The sequence below is a fragment of the Lygodium microphyllum genome, chromosome 12 (assembly GCF_053477565.2).
Source record: "Lygodium microphyllum isolate KBCC chromosome 12, Lygodium_microphyllum_v1.1.10, whole genome shotgun sequence".
In the NCBI taxonomy this organism is placed as follows: domain Eukaryota; kingdom Viridiplantae; phylum Streptophyta; class Polypodiopsida; order Schizaeales; family Lygodiaceae; genus Lygodium; species Lygodium microphyllum.
The window spans coordinates 126015512-126036261 of NC_141146.1; the positions used below are offsets into that span (position 1 = coordinate 126015512).

The 20750-nt window shown below is 39.5% G+C and overlaps 1 protein-coding gene across 1 annotated transcript in view; it reads left to right on the forward strand.

Moving 5' to 3' along the window:
- Window positions 1–20750, forward strand: part of TPR2 (Tetratricopeptide repeat (TPR)-like superfamily protein) — a 61588-nt gene that overhangs the window by 23640 nt on the left and 17198 nt on the right. Inside the window, exons 2-6 of the mRNA XM_087690012.1 lie at window positions 7640–7852; window positions 8982–9173; window positions 9260–9460; window positions 9552–9632; window positions 9724–9835. Coding sequence (XP_087546138.1) covers window positions 7640–7852; window positions 8982–9173; window positions 9260–9460; window positions 9552–9632; window positions 9724–9835 — 799 coding nt within the window. The remainder of the gene's footprint in view (window positions 1–7639; window positions 7853–8981; window positions 9174–9259; window positions 9461–9551; window positions 9633–9723; window positions 9836–20750) is intronic.

The window sequence follows — 20750 nt, forward strand, 5'->3', positions numbered from 1 at the left end:
TGATTAGTCTTTATTTTCTTCCTCACCAGAATGAAATGGGCTTGTTTGCTTAACCTGCAAATGATAGTCCATATCCCATTATTCCCTGTAGGTGTCTTAGGAAGCTAAAAAGTAAAGTCCATTGCAATGCTCTGCTAAGGTCTATCTGGAATAGGCAAGGGATGCAATAAACCCGGCATCTTTTGCCTATCATGCTTTATCTTCTGGCATACGATGTATGTCTTAACAAATTGTTCTACATCATGCCTCAAAGCTAGCCAATAAAAGAAATGCTCCATTGCCTTGACCATGGCATCAATATCTTTGTGTCCTGCATACGGAGGAACATGACTTTCAGTGATAACTCTAGGCCTTAACTGCTTTGTGACACATAGTTGTCCATGCATAATCAAAAATCCATCTCTTAGCACAAAGTGTTCATGCCTTTGGCCATTGCAAAGCCGATCATAAACATTAGCAAAGTCCAAATCAGTAACATATTGTTCTTTCATGGCATCCAACTCAGTGTGAAACCATGCTGATGGCTTAAATTTGTGGCTTCCATGACAGTGCATTAGCCACAACATTCTTTTTACCATCAAAATGTACAATAAAAAATGGAACATAGAGAGAAAAATTTTCCATTACATATGCTTCTTTGACAACTTTGTCTGCGTTAGAAAATACCTCAAAGTTTGATAGTTTGTCTGCACTGTAAAATCAGCCCCCAACAAATAATGTTTCCACGTTGACAGTGCATGAATTACAACCAAGAGCTCTTTCTCATAGACCTGCAAATTCTTTTTTGCACCGTGAAGAATTCAGCTCTCATAAGCCACAACTCGGTTGTCGTGCATAAGAACAGTCCCAATGCTGTTACCACATGCATCACATTGAACTATGAATGACTTCCTTAGATCGGACAACACAAGCACAAGATCTGAAGTCATATTTTTCTTCAACTTTTCAAATGTTGAAATTTCCACTGTTGTTCATCTAATGGCACATCCTTCTTCTGCAAGGCATGCAATGGAGATGCAATTTTAGTAAACCCGTGTATATACTTCTAGTAGTAAGAACACAAATCCAAGAAGTTACGCATCTCATGCACATTTCTCATGGTGGCCATGATCGTATTGCTTCAACCTTTGCAGGGTCCATGCGAATACCATCAACCGATACAATATGCCCCAAAAAGTGGATTTCATGCAAGAAGAATTTACTTTTCTTGTCATTGATAACCAGCCTATGGTCACGCAATTCATTGAACACAATATCCAAGTGTTTTCTATGCTCCACCTTGTTCTTTGAATAGACAATCATGTCATCAAAGAAAGTGTCCACAAATCCTCTATGTGACGTGAAGATACGATCCATCATGTGATTAAAAGTGACAGGAGCGTTTGTAAGTCCAAAAGGCATAACAAAAAACTCATATAATCCAAAATATGTCCTAAAAGCTGTCTTAGGCATACCTTTTGGTCTAATGCGTATTTGACGATACGCACTTTTCAAATCTATACGGCTAAATATGGTTGCCCCTTGCAATCTATCCATAACATCATCGATCCGAGGAATCGGAAAGCGATTCTTTATTGTGATCTTGTTGAGAGCACGATAATCAATGCACATACGCCATGAACCGTCCTTTTTTTGCACCAAAAGCACTGGAGAACAAAAAGGAGATGAGCTGGGCTGAATCAACTCTTTTTCTAAGAGCTCATTTACTTGAGTCATAATCTTCTCCTGTTGGGCTGCATTGACTTTGTAGGGTGGCTTATTAGGTGGGCTACTTCCAAGGATAAGATCTATGCCATGATCTTCTGGCCTTTCAGGCAATAGTTGCCTTGGAAGTGATTGAGAGAAGCAATCGGTATACATTTTCAGAAATGACATGCGATCCTTCTCTAACTTAGACATGTTTCCAACATTCTCACTATCATCTTTATCCTAGTAAAAACCAAGTACGTTGAGATATGATTTTTCATTACTTTAGAAATGGTAGCTGCAGATACAACAGGGACAAATTCACCTTTCATCTTTACATCAAGTGTAAGTACCGTTCCCTTATGCTGAATTGTGATCTTTTTTGCACAAGAATCAATCATTGCATGCATACGGTGACACCATGGCATACCAAGCAATACATCACAACCCTCAAGTGGAGCAATGAAGAACTCTTTGCTGTCCACATATCCTTGTATATGCAACCGAAGCTTTCCAATGAGCGAAGTGACAGGTTGTGCATGGCCTTTACATGCCATTCCAACTTCCCCTATGGGTCCCATCTCATCCTCTCTGATGCCTAGACGGATGGTCATGTCAATAGAGATGAAGTTGGCTCGTGTACCATTATCAAAGAAAATCAATGCATGCTGATCCCTAATTTTTCCCCGTGTTTTTGCACAACTCACTAGCATCATCATTTGGTTGATCACTAACAACATCGGGCACCAATCCAATTGACGTTTTGGGCTTCTTTCCTTTAGAATCTCCCTGATTTTCTGATTTTCCAGCTTACTGCCTATTGGGATAGTCCCTTGCAATGTGCCCCTCTTATTCACAAATAAAACATTTATTTGCAGCCATCAATTCCTATGTTGTGCCAATGTTTTTGAGTTCTTTCTTTGTTGTTTTGGTCTCTTTCCAAGCTGATTTTCAGATCTGCCTCTTTTCTCAACTTTAAACAACTTTTTATTCGGCTTCTCCACACTCTCTAGGAAGCCCGAATCCTTCCCGCGCAGCAAAGTATCGGCTGTAGCAGCAGCCTCTATAAGTTGAGACATGCTAGACACGGTGGATTTAATGCAAAAATCTTTGATTCCTTTGGGCAGTCCAAAAACATGTTTTTCCACTTGCTCTAAATTCTTACATTTCTTAGCATCGAGCTTATTCCAAGCTGTCATGATGTCCACCTCAAAGGTACTTGTCAACCAATTCGATGCAAACATTTGCTTGAATTGTACCCACGTTGACGGTGCTCTACCTTGCATCAAAAGAGTGCACCACCACTGTAATGTATTCCCTTTCAAGAAAGTGATTGCCTTTCGAATCTTTGAGGACTTTGTGAAGTTCCCCCCTGAATAGGCTGCATTAAACTGCTGAATGAAAGTCAAAAGCTTTCAGCCTATCTTGTACACTGCTGAAGGACTCAAACTTCACTTCTTTTCCACCCTCATCATGGTCTTTTGCTACCCCTTTGGGTATGAAGTTGTCATACATTGGCTGCTGCAAAAAGTGTATATTTGCTGAATTTACATCAAAACCAACGCCAAACAGAGCATTTGCATGACCAACATTCATTCCTTGAGCCCCATAAGCATTTGGGGGTGTAGTTGCAGTACCAAACATGCTACTTTGTGCCCCAGGCATCAAGCCAATGCTGCTATACATAGGGTTTTCCATATTTCCAGCCATACCCGAATACATTGGGGCCTCGCATTCCATGCATTGGTTGCTGCATACCATAGGGACTTGTGCCATACATTTCCGTATGCGGTTCTTGTCCAACCATAGCATGCAAAATCGTGCTTCCACCAAAATATACTGGTTGCCCCATCATAGCATGCACGCCTAGCTGTCCAAAATCCATTGGATTGGCACTTTCGCGATGGCCTTGCATTTGCATTCCTTGCCCTGTAGGTACCGACTGTTTTATTTCATTAGCATATTTGGGAGCTTCAAATGAAGGGTTTGGCATTATCTTCGATGCATCTTGCTATCCTAAAGGTGTAGAAGACGTCTTCTTCTTCTTACCTTTGTTGTCCTTCTTTGGAGCATTCAAAAATTGGGTAAATTGAGGATCTTTTGCCAATTTAGCAAAGAGATTTGCTGTTGTCCTCATCCGATTCTTGAATTGGTCATCAAATTTCTCTTCACTTTGCTGGTCATGAGCCTCCTTATGCTCAGAAGACTGTGCATCTTGCCCAACAGCAACATTTTCAGCTTGCTGTCCATGGTTTGAGCCTTGTCCAAGATCAGGCATTGCATTTCCTTCATTCCCATGTGAACGTTCATATTGAGAGGCATTATCACTGCTTGAGTCCATCTCACCAGATAAATATATATTGCTGTAATTTCTTAGCTAAGAGTAAAAATCAGCACTAGCACAAAGCTTTGGCTTGCAATCACCTGCCTCAAGCCCACCAAATCAAGGGATTGAGTGGTGATCCCGGCAATGGAACCATGAAACCAGTCTTCCTTATCGGATAGAGTGGTAAATCCCTAATTACAACTTAATTACAGAAGTAAACAATAAAAGCAAATCTGAAAATACAAATTTATCTACTAATCTTTGACAATGTACACCCGATTGGCCCCAAAATTGGTGACCCTTTCGGTATTTCTTTGGCTTTATTGAAGAAGAAGTTGATGTACAATGGGATTTTTCCAATCCCTTTCGGTATTCCAACTCCCCTTGCTGTGATGAATCACCAGTAAGTCTTTAATCTGATTTGCCCCTTGATTCGGGCAATGAATTGGCCTTCACCCACTTTGATGGAGATGGAAAATGCCCCAAATTTAATTATTTGCTAGTCCCTCCACTTGAACAAGCTAAAAACAGCTTTAGCCTTGTTAAATCCAAGTCTTGGAGCTTTCAATTTTTGGGCATGTTTCCCAAGGCTGTTGCTAAACCCTAATTTCTGCTGTAAATTAGGGTTTACAGTAGAGAAATTTGCAATTTCTCAGTCTCCAAGGGTCCAGATGTTGGGATCTTCGGAGCAAGGCTGTGAAATGGTTGGGAGATAAGAGAGAAAGCTGTAGAGAGAGAAAATTCAGAGTTTTGTTGCGAAGAATGACTGAAAATCAGTCAAGTGCAGCTGCTGCCCTGCCACAACAGCATGTAGAGGTAGAGAACTGAAGAAAATTAGTCATTTACTGTTGCTACCGTGCCTCAACAGCCTGTGAATGTTGTCTCTTGTTATTGATTGGTCTTTTTCTGCCTTTGCCTGCCTCTCAGAAGGTCCTCCAATAGTTGCAAATTAGACCAGCAGCCTCCCCTTCCTCTTTTTTGCAGGCTGAATTTATAGAAATGCCTCTCTTTGGCCTCTAAAGACATTTTTCAATCTTGCATGGGCATTTTTGACAAGTGGCAGCCTTCTCAAATGGTTTTTCCAGCATTTTTCATAATTAAATATTAATTTTCAGCCTTTAAATATTGAAAATTAATCTAATAATTATTTTGGTATCTTGAAAAATAATCCGAGTAGCCAATAATTAAATTGGCTAGGCAACTTCCATTCCCGAGTGTCTTTTGAGCATCAGATTGGCGTTAGGTACCATTAAATGCCACTTCTCTAGTACCACCAACTAACACGCATGGCCAAATGAATGACCTAGGCCAACCACTGGCACCAGATACCACCAAGTACCTGTGCGGCATAACTTATAGCAACTTTTGCCTTTGACATCCCATGATTCCTTCGGGTCCCGAGCTCGTAAATTTACTTTAATCCCTGTTGCACCTTACATGTGCAACATTTACTTAATTATTTGATTAAAAATTAATCCAGATGTTAAGTGAGGTTTCAAAAATACATGTCCTCATGACACGTGCACCCTTTATCCGATGCTCTATCCTCTCTGGGGTGACTACTTGGACTCCCTTGGTAAGATAACCATCGCCTCTGTAGTCTTGGTAGGTCTTGGGCAGCTACCATGCATCCTTTGATTGATACCTTGGTTGCTTTGGGGTGGGATGCCTTGGGCAAACTTTGGTTGGCATTCCTCTCTAGCCTTGTTTTGGGCTTGAGAGGGGGTGTTGAGCTAAGAAATGCATTACATGTTGATTAGCCTCTTAAATAGCACCACAATATGTTTATTCAATGAAAAACACAAAAACGGTGCTTGGTTCGAGAGAGTTTCATTGAAACCCTAATTTGGGAGGGTCCATCCACATCTATAAATAGATAGGTTCCCCCCATTTAATCTTCATCTTTTGTGCCAGTTTCTCACTCTACAATGCAGATTTCAACTATCAGCCACCTACCATCTACTGTCCAGCCATCATCGATTGCAATCCATCACTATCTAGCCCAAGACGGCCTATTTCCAGCCATCGCCCTGTTGTTTGGAGGTCTCCATTTGTTGTGTCATCATAGCACTTGATCAGCTTGCCTTTTCAGCATTTGGTGCCAAGTGATAGCCTGCTGTCATCTCTCCCACTAGGCGATTGCTGCAGTACCTGTGTTTTTACTGTCCAACGGGCTGCCTACATTAGCAAACACCTTTCTTAGTGTTGCTTGATAGTTCTCTGCCTTGGGTGATCAGCGGTCAACCTTCTTTGGTGGTAGACCATTGTGTTTATTAGATTTCAACCTTGGATTGTTGTATTTTGGTGGCTAGTTTGCTACCCTTCATTATTCAGCACTCTCTTATCTCCGACTGGTGGTTATAGTACTTGGGATTCATCTTTGGTGGGCATCACTCTCTAACACCACTGCTTTGTCCTTGGGCACTGTGTACACTCTTCATTCATTTACATTTTTCATTCACTTTAGAGTTGTATTCCTTCTCTCTCGTTCTGCATGTGTTTGTTTTTGTGTTAGAGTTTTGAGTTTTTCTTTTAGGGTGTTTGTATCGTTGTGTTTTTGTTGTGGTTGTACACTCTGTGTTTCCTTAGTGCAAACCCTAGCAGCTACTCCATAGTTTTCTTTACAAGCCTTTAGGATGATGTGACAGCAGAGGCGATATTGCAAACAATAGAAACACAACCTTCCAGTGGTCATACAGCACAAATGCAGTAGATGTGACATGTGGCAACACGTGACAGGTCTTGATAGGAAGTCGTCAGTTAGACAGCAGCACAAACAAGCTAAAAACCAGTTGCCAACAGCAGCAAGGGGCTGGATGGCAGGCACCTGGTGATGGACAGCAGTGGGGAGTAGCTCGAACTGATATATCCTCTGTGAGTAGGGTGTGGACAGCAGAAATAAGGCACTTGTAAGCTGCAAAAATGAGATTGAGGCTAAGTGGTGGGCAACCAAGCTTGTCTATTTATAGATGATTGGGTCCTCCCAAATTAGGGTTTGGTTTATGGGACACAAACACTCTCTAGGAACACATTTCTTTTAATGAAAGTTTAGTAATTTGATTAACTAAGCATGTTTTGGGGTTGTCTTGAATATGGCTAATCAGCATATAATGCATTTTTAGTTCAACATTATACACTCCCAAAAATGGATCTTTTGTTTCAATGTCTTCCAGCAATTTTAAGGTTTGATTTTTCACAAGTTTACCGACTTGTCTAGATTCTAAAGAGCAGTAGCATGCTTATCCATCCACAATCACACAAACATGAGGTCTGTCCCAAACAGGCCTATTATTGGGTAAAGACTTGGTTATAGAAATTGTGTAGTGTTCTTAGTACTTACTGAATTGATGATGCTTAGAAACCTTGATTTGGGAGTGTTTTGATTCAGGTTGGTGAAAGTTGCTCACTTTCAATCATATCTGGAAGGTCAAATCCTTAAATCATATTATCTGTTTACTCACAACCAGCTTGCATATGTTATATCCAACAACAGTGTTGATGGATGTGCATGCATGCATATTATGCTCCTTGCATGTTTAACCTATTGATCTAATTTGCACATTTTCTTAAATATGGGGCTTTGATTCATATCATCTGGTGACTTAACTTTCTTTTGTCGTTCTACAGGAAAAAGGAAACGAGTACCTTAAAATGGGAAAGAAGCACTATAAAGATGCAGTCGATTGTTATACAAGGGCTATTGACCAAAAAAGTATGGGTGGAGTCAATATGGCTGTTTTATATGCCAACAGAGCACAGGCTCATCTACTTCTTGGCAACCATAGGTTTGCTCTATTGGATGCACAAGAGGCGATTAAACTTAACAAAGCAAACATTAAGGTCATTAAAATATATATCTTGGTTCTTTGCTTACTCTGTTAACCTGTTCTTTCAATGCATAAGCAGTTGGATTTTAGAAGCCTTCTTCATCTTAGTGGATTCATCTTATTGGATTTGGTGGGTTTTCACACAGGTTAATAAAAGCTGCTGTAAACCACATCTAAAGTATTCCTGAAAAATTCACAAAAGTACTTATTAACACTATACTACAGACTATATTCATGATTTCATAGACATTTGCTTGCATGGTTTGGATGTCATAATGCCAATATAATGATGATTACTGCATTAGTCTCTCCAATAAATCTTGCACACAAAGGAAACCACTTTTATAGAGACATGTAAAATAAATGTATTCAAGCACTGCACTAAAGATCAGCTACTTAAGCTGGGTCCTATTGTGTGATTTTCTTTTTTGGCATTAATTGTTGTTAACTTGATAGGTCTAATTGTGTGAAATTTTAACTCTTGTTTATTAAGAAGCACACAACATGATGATAATGTTCAAATACTGAAATGCTTGAAGGCTACACACATAGGGCAAATAGGACTACTGATGGTTAGCGTCACACTAAAGCCACCCTTCTTATAAGCTCTAAACAGATGAAGGGTATGCTCAGTACAAGCTATTATTAAAGCTCAAAATTTAAGTGTACATGCTTGGATCCACTGGTATGCCTTAACTTATTTATGCTTCCTCTGACTAGATGTGAATCCAGGGCTTAACAATTTTTACAGGTGGTCTGGTAAGGACAAAGTTGAAGGAAGAAATTTGCTTTAAGGAACAAAAGACTATGTTTCAGAATTCCTTTGATAAGAATCCAGTCATTCTAGATATCCCAGTTGTAGCCTGTTGTGGGAACATGAACGTAAAGACATGCAATCATATAAGAGCTCAAACCTGCAGAGTCTGTTGTGGGAACATGAATGTAAAGACATGCAAGCATATAAGAGCTCAAACCTGCACAGTCTTGTTAGATGTTTTGAATACTGAAAAGGACTGTTCTTTATCTTATTCAGGCAACAATTTTCATTCATGAGTTTGGGGAAGGGTTATTTTTCTTATTTCAATTTATAGAAAAGGAAAGGTCAAGGAAAGTTTCAAATATGTGTCAACCTCTTCTCATAGGCATACTTTCGGGGAGCCAAAGCAGCCCTTTCTTTAGAGTTAATACACGATGCTGCTCATTTCTGCACCGTTGGACTGGAACAAGATCCCACTAACCAGGAGCTTATGAAGTTAAGAGACAGTGCCACAAAGAGGCTTGTACAGGCTGCAGAGCGCAAGAAACAGGCTACTGCTACTGTTGCAAAGGCTGAGGTATTTTTCATCCTCCTTAACACAACTCTGAACATTCAACTTTCATGGATGGACTGACTCTTTTTTATTTTGGTGGTTGTAACAAGGAATTAATAGCTGGATTGGCTATCAGAAACATAAAATTAGGTAAACCTCTTTACAAAGAACACACAGGCGGACGTAAGCCATGGCTGGATGATAGTAAACTATTTCACTGGCCGGTTCTTCTGTTGTATGTTGAGGTTATGACTAGCGAACTTATAGAAGACTTTTGTGAGGTTGATTCATTCTCTGCACATCTTGATATTATATCCAGCAAACTCAGTAGACTTCATATTTGTTATTTAAATTTTTTTGTGTGAATTCAATGGAAACAATGGTGGCTCTTAACTAGCAAACATGTTCGGTAAAGACGCTCCACCATTACCCTGGGATGTCAGGCATGAGTATACTCGTGGAAATACACAACTATATTACAAGGCAAGTGTGAAGTTGATTTCTGTTCTTGCACTTAGCCTATTTGTTTTATGTACACGTGCTCCATTTACCTTCATTAGTTGAAATGCCACAGGCTTGCACAGGTCCCCATCTTTCTAGAGAGCAATTGTTGCAGTATTTGTTAGAGGGGAGCAGCCATTATGACGGACTGGATCTTGAGGAGTTTACAGATGATCATGAGAGAGGTAGATGTGATCATACACTTCGAATTGCAACCTCATTCATGTGCAATAAATTATTAAGGGTTCCTCAGGTAGATCGGCTGCTAGTGAAACATTTTTGCCCTTGTAGCTCATCAAAATAGTTCGTGCAGCAAACTTTTTAAGGTTCCAACTATATTTAGGGTTTGCTGCAATTAGCATGGATGATCGAGGTTATTATACATGATGTATACAACTAACTCCTTATTAAAAACTGTTGGGCTTGCATGCCTCACTTGTATGCTCAGGTTTGTACAAATGTGCACATCACTTTACAATACTGTTTTGCCAGTATATCACTCGCAGTGGGGGTTTAATGCAATTGTCATGGAAGTTTTGTACAAGATGTATACAAAAAACTCTTTACAAACCGTTGGGCTTGCAACCCTGTCAGACCCCTGTTTTGACTTACACAAGCTCTGATAGAGTGTCAAAAATAGGCCAGGTTCACAGCAAGGTTTCTGGGAATTGATTGGTCAGTAGCTCTAAGTTGTTGTAAATTAAGTAGTTCCTCTTTACAGCTATTTTTCTGCTGACACTTTTTGCTTAGCTGTGGTTCCTTCACGTGCTGCATATCTGGCCCTTTTTGTTACAATTGTCCACCACCATGCCAACATTTCTACACCAAATCTTAGTGACCTGAAATGTTTTATTGATTAATGTTGTTTTGAGGTTCTGTAACTTTTGTCAAGGCTGCAAGAGGAGGATTCTTCTACTGCTTTGATACTTTTTTGCTGGTATTTTTCTGCCATTAGTTGCTGTGTCATGATTGCTGCTATGCCGCTGTGTCATGATTGCTGCTATGCCCTCGAACAAACTGTTGTGTAGTTCCTTACTGTTTGGGCATGCAACAACAACAATCCACGTCTTAAAAAATTGCTTGCACCATACAGAGGAGTTGTTGTGGAAGCATCTCTACTGTTGGGGTAAAGGCCAATGTGGCCCATCTCACTCACTAACCCTAACTGTACATGTATAAACTCACTCTTTATGTGCTAAGTGATAGAGCAATAAGATGCTGCTTACAAGAGAGCTATTGGAGGCACTACAAGCATAGCGTCTTCTCTCTTTCTTTCTCTCTCTCCATCTTTATGTAACCTCCATTCTCCTAGTATCAGAGTGAATGGGAGTTTCCAACTAGGACTTCCCAGTAGAAATCTTCACGGTCTCCATTTTGGACAAGGTTTGACATGTGCAAAGGGGTCGATAATTCTGCTCTGTTTTTCAATCTGAGGTTGTTTCGAGCTTCATTTTTGACCTGGCAAGTGTTGTGCAGGCTGTGTCATCTTTTTTTTTTTTTTGCAATTTTGTATAAGTAGGTTTTTCAGAACTTGCAAAATAGGTCATGGCTTATAGCGTTCAGTGTATGCATACTGCATATAGATTTAGGTATTGGTAACGAGTGAGAGATTGTTAGAAACAAGTAGTTTTAGGTTGTAGGTTGTTTGACATTGGTTATAGTTTGCAAATATCATAGTCTCGGAGCTTGTTGTTGGTTACTATTGTATGCAACAAATATTACTGGAGTAGAGAATTTGATATATATGCTGTAGCAATTCTTGAGCTGCGCATACTACCATAGCTCTAAAATACTATCTATGCATATTTGCTTGTGAATGAGCAAGAATATTGTTCTTTGATCTACTGCAATGGTTTTAGGGAGAGTAGTATTGATGTACTTTTGAATAGCTAGATGTTGTTATGTTGGAAGTGCTGATGTAGTAATATAATGTTTTAACTATACACAATGATTTTCACACCATTTGGATAGTGATGTATGCATTATTATTGGGAAGTGGTTCATTTTGCATCTTCTCTCAGATAGGTTGTACTAAGTATGTGCTGTAGAAATTTTGCCAGTTTCACGGTGTACTTTGTTGAATTTCTGATTGTTGTTACTTGATAGTTAATTGCTGTTTTGCACAAATGGTTATATTGAGGAGGTGCTGTAGAAATTCTACTAGTTTCGTGGTGCAGTTTATTGATTTTTTGATTGCAGTTACTTGACAATTAATTGCTGTTTTGCACAAATGGCTTTACTGTTTGCAATGGATAGGGAACTGTATAACATTAGGAAGTTTAATGGTACTTCAGTTTTTAGGAGTAGATCCAAGATCTTCTTATTCAGAAGAAGTAATTGAACCTTATTAGAGGTGTGGATGCAAAAAAAATAGACATATCTAAAGAGGATTGGTTGGAGCTTGATGCATTGGTCAAATCCACTATTAGGTTGTACTTGATAGAATCTGTGTATTTTATAGTTGTGAATGAGACTACAACACATGACTTATGGAAGAAGTTATGTGATACTTATGGGAAGGAAAGTGTCTCTAATAAGATGTATCTCATGAAAATGTGGTTTGAGTTATAGATGAAGGAGGGTACTAATATCACCTCCCACCTTACTGAGTTCAATATCATATTCAGTCAGATGTAGTTCAAAAGTTGAAGTTTGAAGTCTTTTTGTTGTGCTTGTTGCTTGCATTATGGGGCACCTTTAGGACAACCATCAGTAATTCATCTCGAGATGGTGAGCTGAAGTTTAACAATATTGTGGACAGTTTATTGGTTGAAGAGATACGTAGAAAATCCATGGACCAAGGCAGAAACGGTTAGGCATTAGTAGCTTAGAAAGAAAAAGGAAGAAAACAATATTAAGCCAAGAACTAGGACTATAGGTGGTTACGTAGTCCAAGAAATATATTGAATGCTTTCATTGTGGTAAAATAGATTATATCAATAAGGATTGCTATGAATGGAAATGAGAGCTAAAAGATAAGAAGAAGGGCAATAATGATGTTGATACGAAAGAAGGCAAAGAAAAGGTAAGGATTGAAGAAATAAATTTAGTGATTGAGCATAATAATGATGGTGAAGTGCTCTTTACTTCTACTCTTCTGCTAGTTGCAATAGATTGATAATTGGCTTAAGTTTGGATACTTGATTTTGGCACATCTTTTCATGTGACTCCGTATAAGGAGTGGTTCTATTCATGTGATAATAGCAAGCGTGGATCAGTCCATCTTGGTAATGACTATATATTTAACATAGTTGGTGCCTTTCAAAATGGATGTACCTTTACTCTTTGAAATGTATGCCATATGCCAAGCTTGTTAAGAGCTTGATATCTATTGGTTAGTTGGATGACTTGGGATACTCTATTACTTTTGGAAGTTGGTTATGGAAAGTTCAGAAGGAATCATTTGTTGTTGCTAATGGAGTTAAATGTGACACTATCCTCTTTATGTATCTTCTGTCAAAAATAATTTAATTGTAGTCCAAACAACCAAATGTATCTTTGTGGCATCCATGCTTGGATATATGTTTGGAAAAGAAATGGAAATGCTATCTCATTTGGGTTACGTGCTTTCTCTTGATTTTCTTGATCTTTTGTTTGTGAGTAGTAAACACATTTAATCCATAAGAAAAATTAAAACAAGAGGAGGAGTGAGCTGCTTGACTGATTGCATAGTAATATATGTGGGTCTATGTCTACAAAATCTACAGGGGAGGGGACATCTTATAGGGGAAGAGGCATCCTATTTTATCACATTCATTGATGATACAACTAAGAAGATGTAGGCTTTTACTATGGGTAGGAAGGATGAGGCTTTGTCTTGTTTTTAGAAAATTTTGGTACTTGTAGAAAATCAGTCCGGTAAGAGACTTAAGTGTCTTAGAATTGATAATTGTGAAAAATATGTTTCTCATGACTTTAGAAATTTTGGTGAAGCACATGGGATAAAAAGAGAACTCATTGCACCTAGTAATCCTACCTAAAATAGCGTTGCAGAGCATATGTATAGGACAACAAATGAAAGGATGCTGGGTATACTATCTAATGCTAGTCTTACTCAAGGGTTTTGGGTTGAGACTAGGGCGACCGTTGTCGTGCCGCTATGCGTACATCGTGTGAAAAACTCTAGAGTGCAGCTTCCTTATAGATTTAGAGAGCCAATGCCATTTTAGACATTAGTGTTAGTGTTCATGGTTCAAAAATATTAGATTTTTGGACAAGTTTTAGCCCATTTTTGATATTTTAGATATTATCTCTTATAAAAATCCATAAAACTATAGATAACTTTTAGATTATGATAGCATGTAAAAGAAAGCATGTAGCTTTCAGCCAATTTGAGAGGATTTTATGTAAAAAGAGAGATTGGCGAAATCGCGCGACGCGCGATCGCTGTTTTCAGGCAATGAACAACACTCCAAAGCAGGAGATGAAGAAAGAGTGATCTGGGAGAATTCTGGTCAGGTGTCATGGTATGTTACCTCCCTTTTGTAGCCAATGGAAGCATCAGATTGACGATCTGAGCAGCATAGAGAAATGTATTATTTTATACATGTTTTTGTCTATTAGAGTTTTATCTTCTCATAATGGTGAAATAAACTGACAGGCTTCATCTCTGTTAGTATTCTTCTACATTTTCTAATTCTTTTTTGGGAGCATTTTTCTACGTCTTCAATTTCTTTGAACCCCTCTCTTTCGTCTACTCCTCTCTCTGAATCTACCTTCACCCTGCTGTCTCTTACCCCCGTGGCGGACTCTCCACCGACATCATGTTAGGGGAAGTTTATGCTATCATCAGAGGTGAATTTTGGAAGATATTTGGGCTGATTTGGGGCTGATATCTTCAGCCATATTTAGAGAATTAGCTATAACATTGTTCTTTTAATTCATTTCTTACTCTACAGAAGACATCTTGTCAAAATATACAAGTATTATGTGTCCCTATGGTAGGGCAATGTTTGTAGATTATTCATAGATGTTTTGAGTTGAATTGAGAGGAGCTTTTTCTCTTATTTCTTAGCTATGGTAACTTATCCTTATCAGGAACTCAATTTGAAGCTCTCTTGAAGCAAGTCTCTTTGCCCTACAAGCCTTGTAATTGACTCATAAGCTTTTGTCCCTAACAGTCTACATTGAATGTAATCATGCAAAGTTAATTCATGCTATGGTATCATGTATGAATGATGGGATGCAGATGACAGTATATTGTACTTGATTTTATAATTTGTGATTGTTCTCACAGTTAAGAAAACAAGCTTGATTTGAGTTAGAACTTAGTGCATGTACCAAAGGAAAGGTATAGTAAGTTAAAGTCAAAATCCATTAACTGCAACTTTTTGGGCTATGGATAGAGTGGTGAGATAGGTTATCGCCTTTGGGATCTAGAAGGTTGAAATATTACTGGTAGTAATAATGTGATCTTCAATGAGAAGAAGATGCATAAGTAGGCTCTTAAGGAAGTGGAAATAAGAAAGGTTACTTTCGAGGATGCAATGTCACCTATTATTTTGCCATGTAGGATAAGTGCTAGTGTACCAAGTGTGCAAAAAGAGGTGTAAGTATGTTGCGAAACCCTTTATTTAGTGCATTTCTTCATTAGGGTTTCATATGGACAGCCCCAAAAAGGAGAGGGTACCCACATTTCGGGGCGCCACCCCAGACTAATTTGATGCCTCATTCCACAATTGATCAGTCATTCCTTCTAACACTCTGTCACTCTCTTCACATTCTTCTCTCCTCTCTTCATCCTTTCCACTACTGTTCACTCCTTGTAGGAGGACATTACAATTTGTGCTCAGCTTCCATTTCCACTTAGCGTCCATCATTATATTTGGCGTCATCTTTAGGGCTGCGTTTGCAATCTAGGAGGCTCTTCTTCATGAAGCATTAGTCTCTTTCCCCTTTGCATCATCTTTTGGGCTGCGTTTGTAGTTTGGGAGGGCTTTTCTTCTTCCGACGTCGGTCTCTCTCTCTGTGGTATCATCATTAGTGGTGTGTTTGGCAGTCTGGTGACTCCTCCTTTATCTGGTGAGCTTCCTGTCCATGAGGTGTCAACTATCAGGTCGCATTTAACAGTATGGTATCTTTCTAGCACCGGTGCCAACTTCGACAAGCACTTGACAGTCTCTACAGGCTGCATTTTGTAGCATTTGGCCCTTCTGAGGGTGCGTTTGCATCTAGTAGGTCACCTTGTTCTTCTTCATCCTTTGGAGTAAGCGTTTGTAGTTGGTGGTATCTTCCTTAACTTCGATGGCCTCAAAGGACAGTGGTTTGCTCCCTTGACAATTGTCTTTCATCTTCAGCATTTTCTTCGATATGCTATTGCCGGAGGATTGCATTTCGTTTCCTCTATAGTGCAAGTTTCCTCTAGATACTGACACTTGATCTGCTAGGACAATGCTGTCATCTTGGAGCTTTGGCTTTGTTGTATCAGCTTGATTTGCTCAGTATAATTCAATGATTCATCATTCATCGCCATCATCTTCTTTGTTTTCTTTGAGTTTCTTCTTTTCTCAATGTTTGCTGTATACTCTGTGTTTCTCCCTACAAACCCAATTGTCTCCCTTGATATGGTATGAGTGTATACCATTTCGTCATACTATTTTGACAAAGTGATCTCTTGCTAGTGAGTAGGAAGTGGGGAGATCTATTGAGTAGTAGCTTGAGAGACTTATGGTGTCTCAGGAAGAGAGTGAAGATTGAAATTCCCACTCCAAATCAGCCCATTGTGCAGATCTCAGCCTAGGGTTGACTATGTCATGTTGATAGATTGTAGGGAGCCATCTTGCTATAAAGAGACTATGACTTGTGATGAGGCTTAAGTGGGAACTAACCATGAAGAATTAGACTTGGAAGTTTGTTCCTTTGCCAAAGGGCAAGAACGCTTTGCCATATAGGTGGGTTTATAAAATTGAAGGTTGCAAGTGATAATGCTAAGGCAAAGTTCAAGGCATGTTTGGTAGCCAAAGGCTTTAAGCAGGAGAAATGTGTGGACTTTGATGAGATCTTTTTACTTGTGAAAATGACTACTCTTTGTACTGTGCTTGCCTTATGGCTAAAGAAGATATGGACCTTATGTAGTTGGATGTAAAGATAGCATTCTAACATGTGACCTCTATGATGTGGTCTATATGCAATAGGCAGAGGGCTTTGTGGAAAGTGGCAAATAAAAACTTGTTTGCAACCTAAAGAAGAGTTTTTATGGTTTGAAGCAAGTCCTACGGGAATGGTATAATAAGTTGGATACCTTTATGCAGTCTCATGGATACAAAAGAAGTGAGATAGATCACTGCTTATATACTAGAAAAGCTAAGGATGGTAGCTTGATAGTGTTGATTTTATATGTGAATGATACACTGATTACTAGGATAAATTAGTATGAGATTGTAAAGGATTTGAGTTATTCAATCACATTCTTGCTAAATGCATAATCAGGGATAGAACAAAGAGATTGCTCTATCTATCCCAAAAGGATTTATGTAAGTAAAGTGTTGCAACGTTTCAATATGGAAAGGGGAAGGCAATCGGTACTCCATTGCCTCTATATGTGAAACTCAGTGTCGATGATTGTTTTAGATTTGATGTGGAAATGGCTAAAATGGCCAAGGTTCCATATGCATCATGCATGGGGAGTCTCATGTATGCCATGATTGCCACTCACTTGGACATTGCATTTGCAGTGGGAGTTATGAGTAGATACATGTCAAATCCTAGCAAGAAACACTGGAAAGCAGTGAAAGGCAACTTGAGGAACTTGAGTGGTACAAAAGATATGTGCATATGTTTTTGGAGGAGTTGTAGTGGTGTAGTTGGATATACATATGCAAACTATGTAGGGAATATTGGCAACAAAAAGTCAACCATATGATATGTCTTTATCTTGTATGGTGGTGCAATCTTATGGATGTCTCATTTGCAAAAAATGTCTAGTATTATCTACCATTGAGGCAAAGTATATAGTAGCCACAGAGGCATGCAAAGAAGCTATATGGCTTACTCGTCTAGTGGGAGATTTGGGCTTTGGAGAAGATATACCATTGTTGCATAGTGATAGCCAAAGTGCCATTATGTTGGCAAAGAATCCTATGTTTCTTGCAAAGATCAAGTAGATAGAAGTGAAGTATCATTTCATTTGCAAGTGCTTGAGAATAAGCGCATTGGGCTTGTCAAAGCTTATAATGATGATAACCCTGTAGGCCTCACTAAGAGTTTGCCCTTTGAAAAGTTAATATATTGCATACGCATTGGGTGAGGGTATCTTGCATATATTTACCTCATACATTCTTTTAGTATTTGATCTTTCTTAAAAGCATATGGTCTTTAAGTGGGAGGTTGTTGGTGTAAGGGTCAATGTGGCTAGCCGCTCATCTCACTCACTAACCCTAACTATACATGTACACACTTATTTTTTGTGTGTTAAGTGATAGGGCAATAAGGTAGTGCTCACAAGAGAGCTATCGGAGGCATAGCAAAGATAGTAGGATCCCCCAAGAAAAATTGGGTATCCCCAACATCTAACAGCTGCACAAGAGGGGAGAAAAGCGAGAAATACTTGGTTACTTGGAGCAACATCGACAGGGTGATTGATTCTCACATGAAGAAGGGCATAGAGGCGCTTTGAGACGTGTGCCAAATGTAGGATCAAGATATGGGACATATCAAAGAGAGAATGGCAACAATGTGTGATGAGGCCATACAACAAATTAGGGAGAAGATGGCTAAGAAGGTGTAAGAATGGAAGAACGAAATATATGAGGAGATTAGAACACACTGCACCTCTTGGAAGGTAGAAATTGAAGCCTCTCTCCAAGAGAGAAATAAGGTGATTGAAGAATTTTGGCATGAGATCATCGAATACGAAAGCGGTGCCCAACAATGTGCAAACTGAAATAGATGAGCTGAAGACACACATGATGAAGGAGATTCATACATGGGTGACCATAGTGAAACAAGTACAAGTGGAAGTGGCTGAAAACTCCAAATGGGTCGAAGTGGCAAAGAAGACACCAATAAAAAAGGAAAAGCTTGTGAATACAAGACATAAAAAGGAGAAGAGAAGGAAAATTAGAGCCTTGTATGTTTGGGTGGTTGGGTGGAAAGAGGGAGATAGCTGTCTAGAAGATGCCAATAGCATATGCAGAAAAATGGGAGTGGAGGATCCCTCCATTGTGGAAAACACATGGTGCATAGGGAAGGATCTAGAAAAGGGCCGGTCCCTTATCATCAAATTTACTGATTTGGAGTCATGACAAGCGTTCCTCTCGAAAAGGAAAAGGAGAAAAAGTCTACCTTGAGGATGATCTTACATCTATCTAGGTAGCTCATCCCAGTGAGTGCATGCCACAGATTATGGAGGCCCACAAAGTGGGCAAATGTGTAGTATACAGAGATGAGTGCATCATTATCACAAATAGGCACCAATGACACGTTACGGTCTATGAGAGACACTTGAAGTTCACAGTGTGGAAGTGTTGATTTTTGACTAATAATTGGTTATTTTATGGTGAAGGGTCTCAACATTTGTATTGGAGGGTCATGTCAACATCAAGAAGGGAGTCTTTCATCCATCCTTGGATGCATCATCATCATCATCAACTAGACGATTCCTTGTGCTTGCTAGTTAATACTATTATCCACCGGTTCGTGCTTCCAAGTTTTCTTTTTCTTTCATTGATTAGAGTGGTAGCTTCTTCCCAAGGTAAAGACCTCTCATTTTCTTTCAGCAATCGACTCAAGTCGGCATAGTCAACAAAAGAGAGAAGGAGCTTTTAATAGACTCTTTCAGGTCATTTATCTTCTTCTTGAATTCTTAGTACCCTTGTTTATTTCGTCTTGAATTAGTAGGGCCATCAACAAGGCCGGATTTTGGTTTCCATTGCTTATGAACTCTCATTTTGTGTAGTCTTTGCTGTTGGTTTGGCTGTCTTCTCTATTTGTCCACCTTGTATCCTCTTATATTCTCTTCCTATCCTCTCCAGATGGCTCCTTTGTGCACTTCTGCGGATAATTTACATGGCCTTGACTATCTAACTTGGAGTTCTATTATGAAAGCTTGGTTCGTGCAGTGGCTATGATACATTGTTTGTGGAGCTATTCCACGTCCTTAGCGTCCTTTTCTGGCTCAAGAAGATTTTGATGAGCACAATCATGAGGAAGCTGTGCTTACATAGGATATGGATGATGCACGTGCCTATTCTGCTCTTCTTCAATGTATTTCTAAAGAAGTTCTACTAGCAGTTACTGTAAAGAAAATACCCTAACACAGAAGCATAAGCAGAAATCGTACGACAAAGCACAGACTGATAAAAGAACACAGTTAGGGTTAGGGTTAGGGTAACTCAGTGATAATGAACACAGTTAATAAATGAAATGATATGACTACTAATAATACGATGCTCATGCAGCAAACACACTATGTAGTGAATGAATACTGAACCTCGAACTCTTATATCTCAAGGATCAGGGCAGGGGTAATGAGTTGGAGAGTGTGTCGTACTTCAAACGGATCCTGAATCGCAGCAAGGCAGTCTCCGGATGTCAAACACCAGCAAATGCAATAGTGAGAAGTTGGATCTGATGCAGACAGTAGTGAGGAGAGAGAGAGACTAAAAAACGCAGGCAGTAGGTGAGAAAAATGCAGGCAGGACAGCCTGTAGGAGAGAGAAAAACTGCAGCGACTGCAGCAGGAGAGAAAACTGTCAGGGCGGCAGTTGGGGCTTGGAAATGCAGCAGTTTGCTGATGTGGCAGGCTGTACGACAGCAGTTAACATGATCAGTAGTCAGTCACGAGGCAGAAACAGCAGTAATCAGCGTGTGGAGGGCTGGAAACAGGTTGTAGGGAACAATGATGGACAGCAAGGGTTGAGATGTCCTCTGCGAACGAGGTGTGGGCAGCAAGCTGATAACACCTGAAACCTGCAAAAACGAGATTCGGGGAAGAGTGGAGGTGTTATATTTAAAAGACTGATAAGATGAAGAGAATGGAAGAGTACACTGTCCGATACTCAAAAGGGGCACGAGATACCTTTTTTCCTCCCCGCCTTGCCTAGTTATTGCTAGCAACTCTCATCGTGATTCGATTGCCAGCCGTCTCTTGTTGGCGAGTTC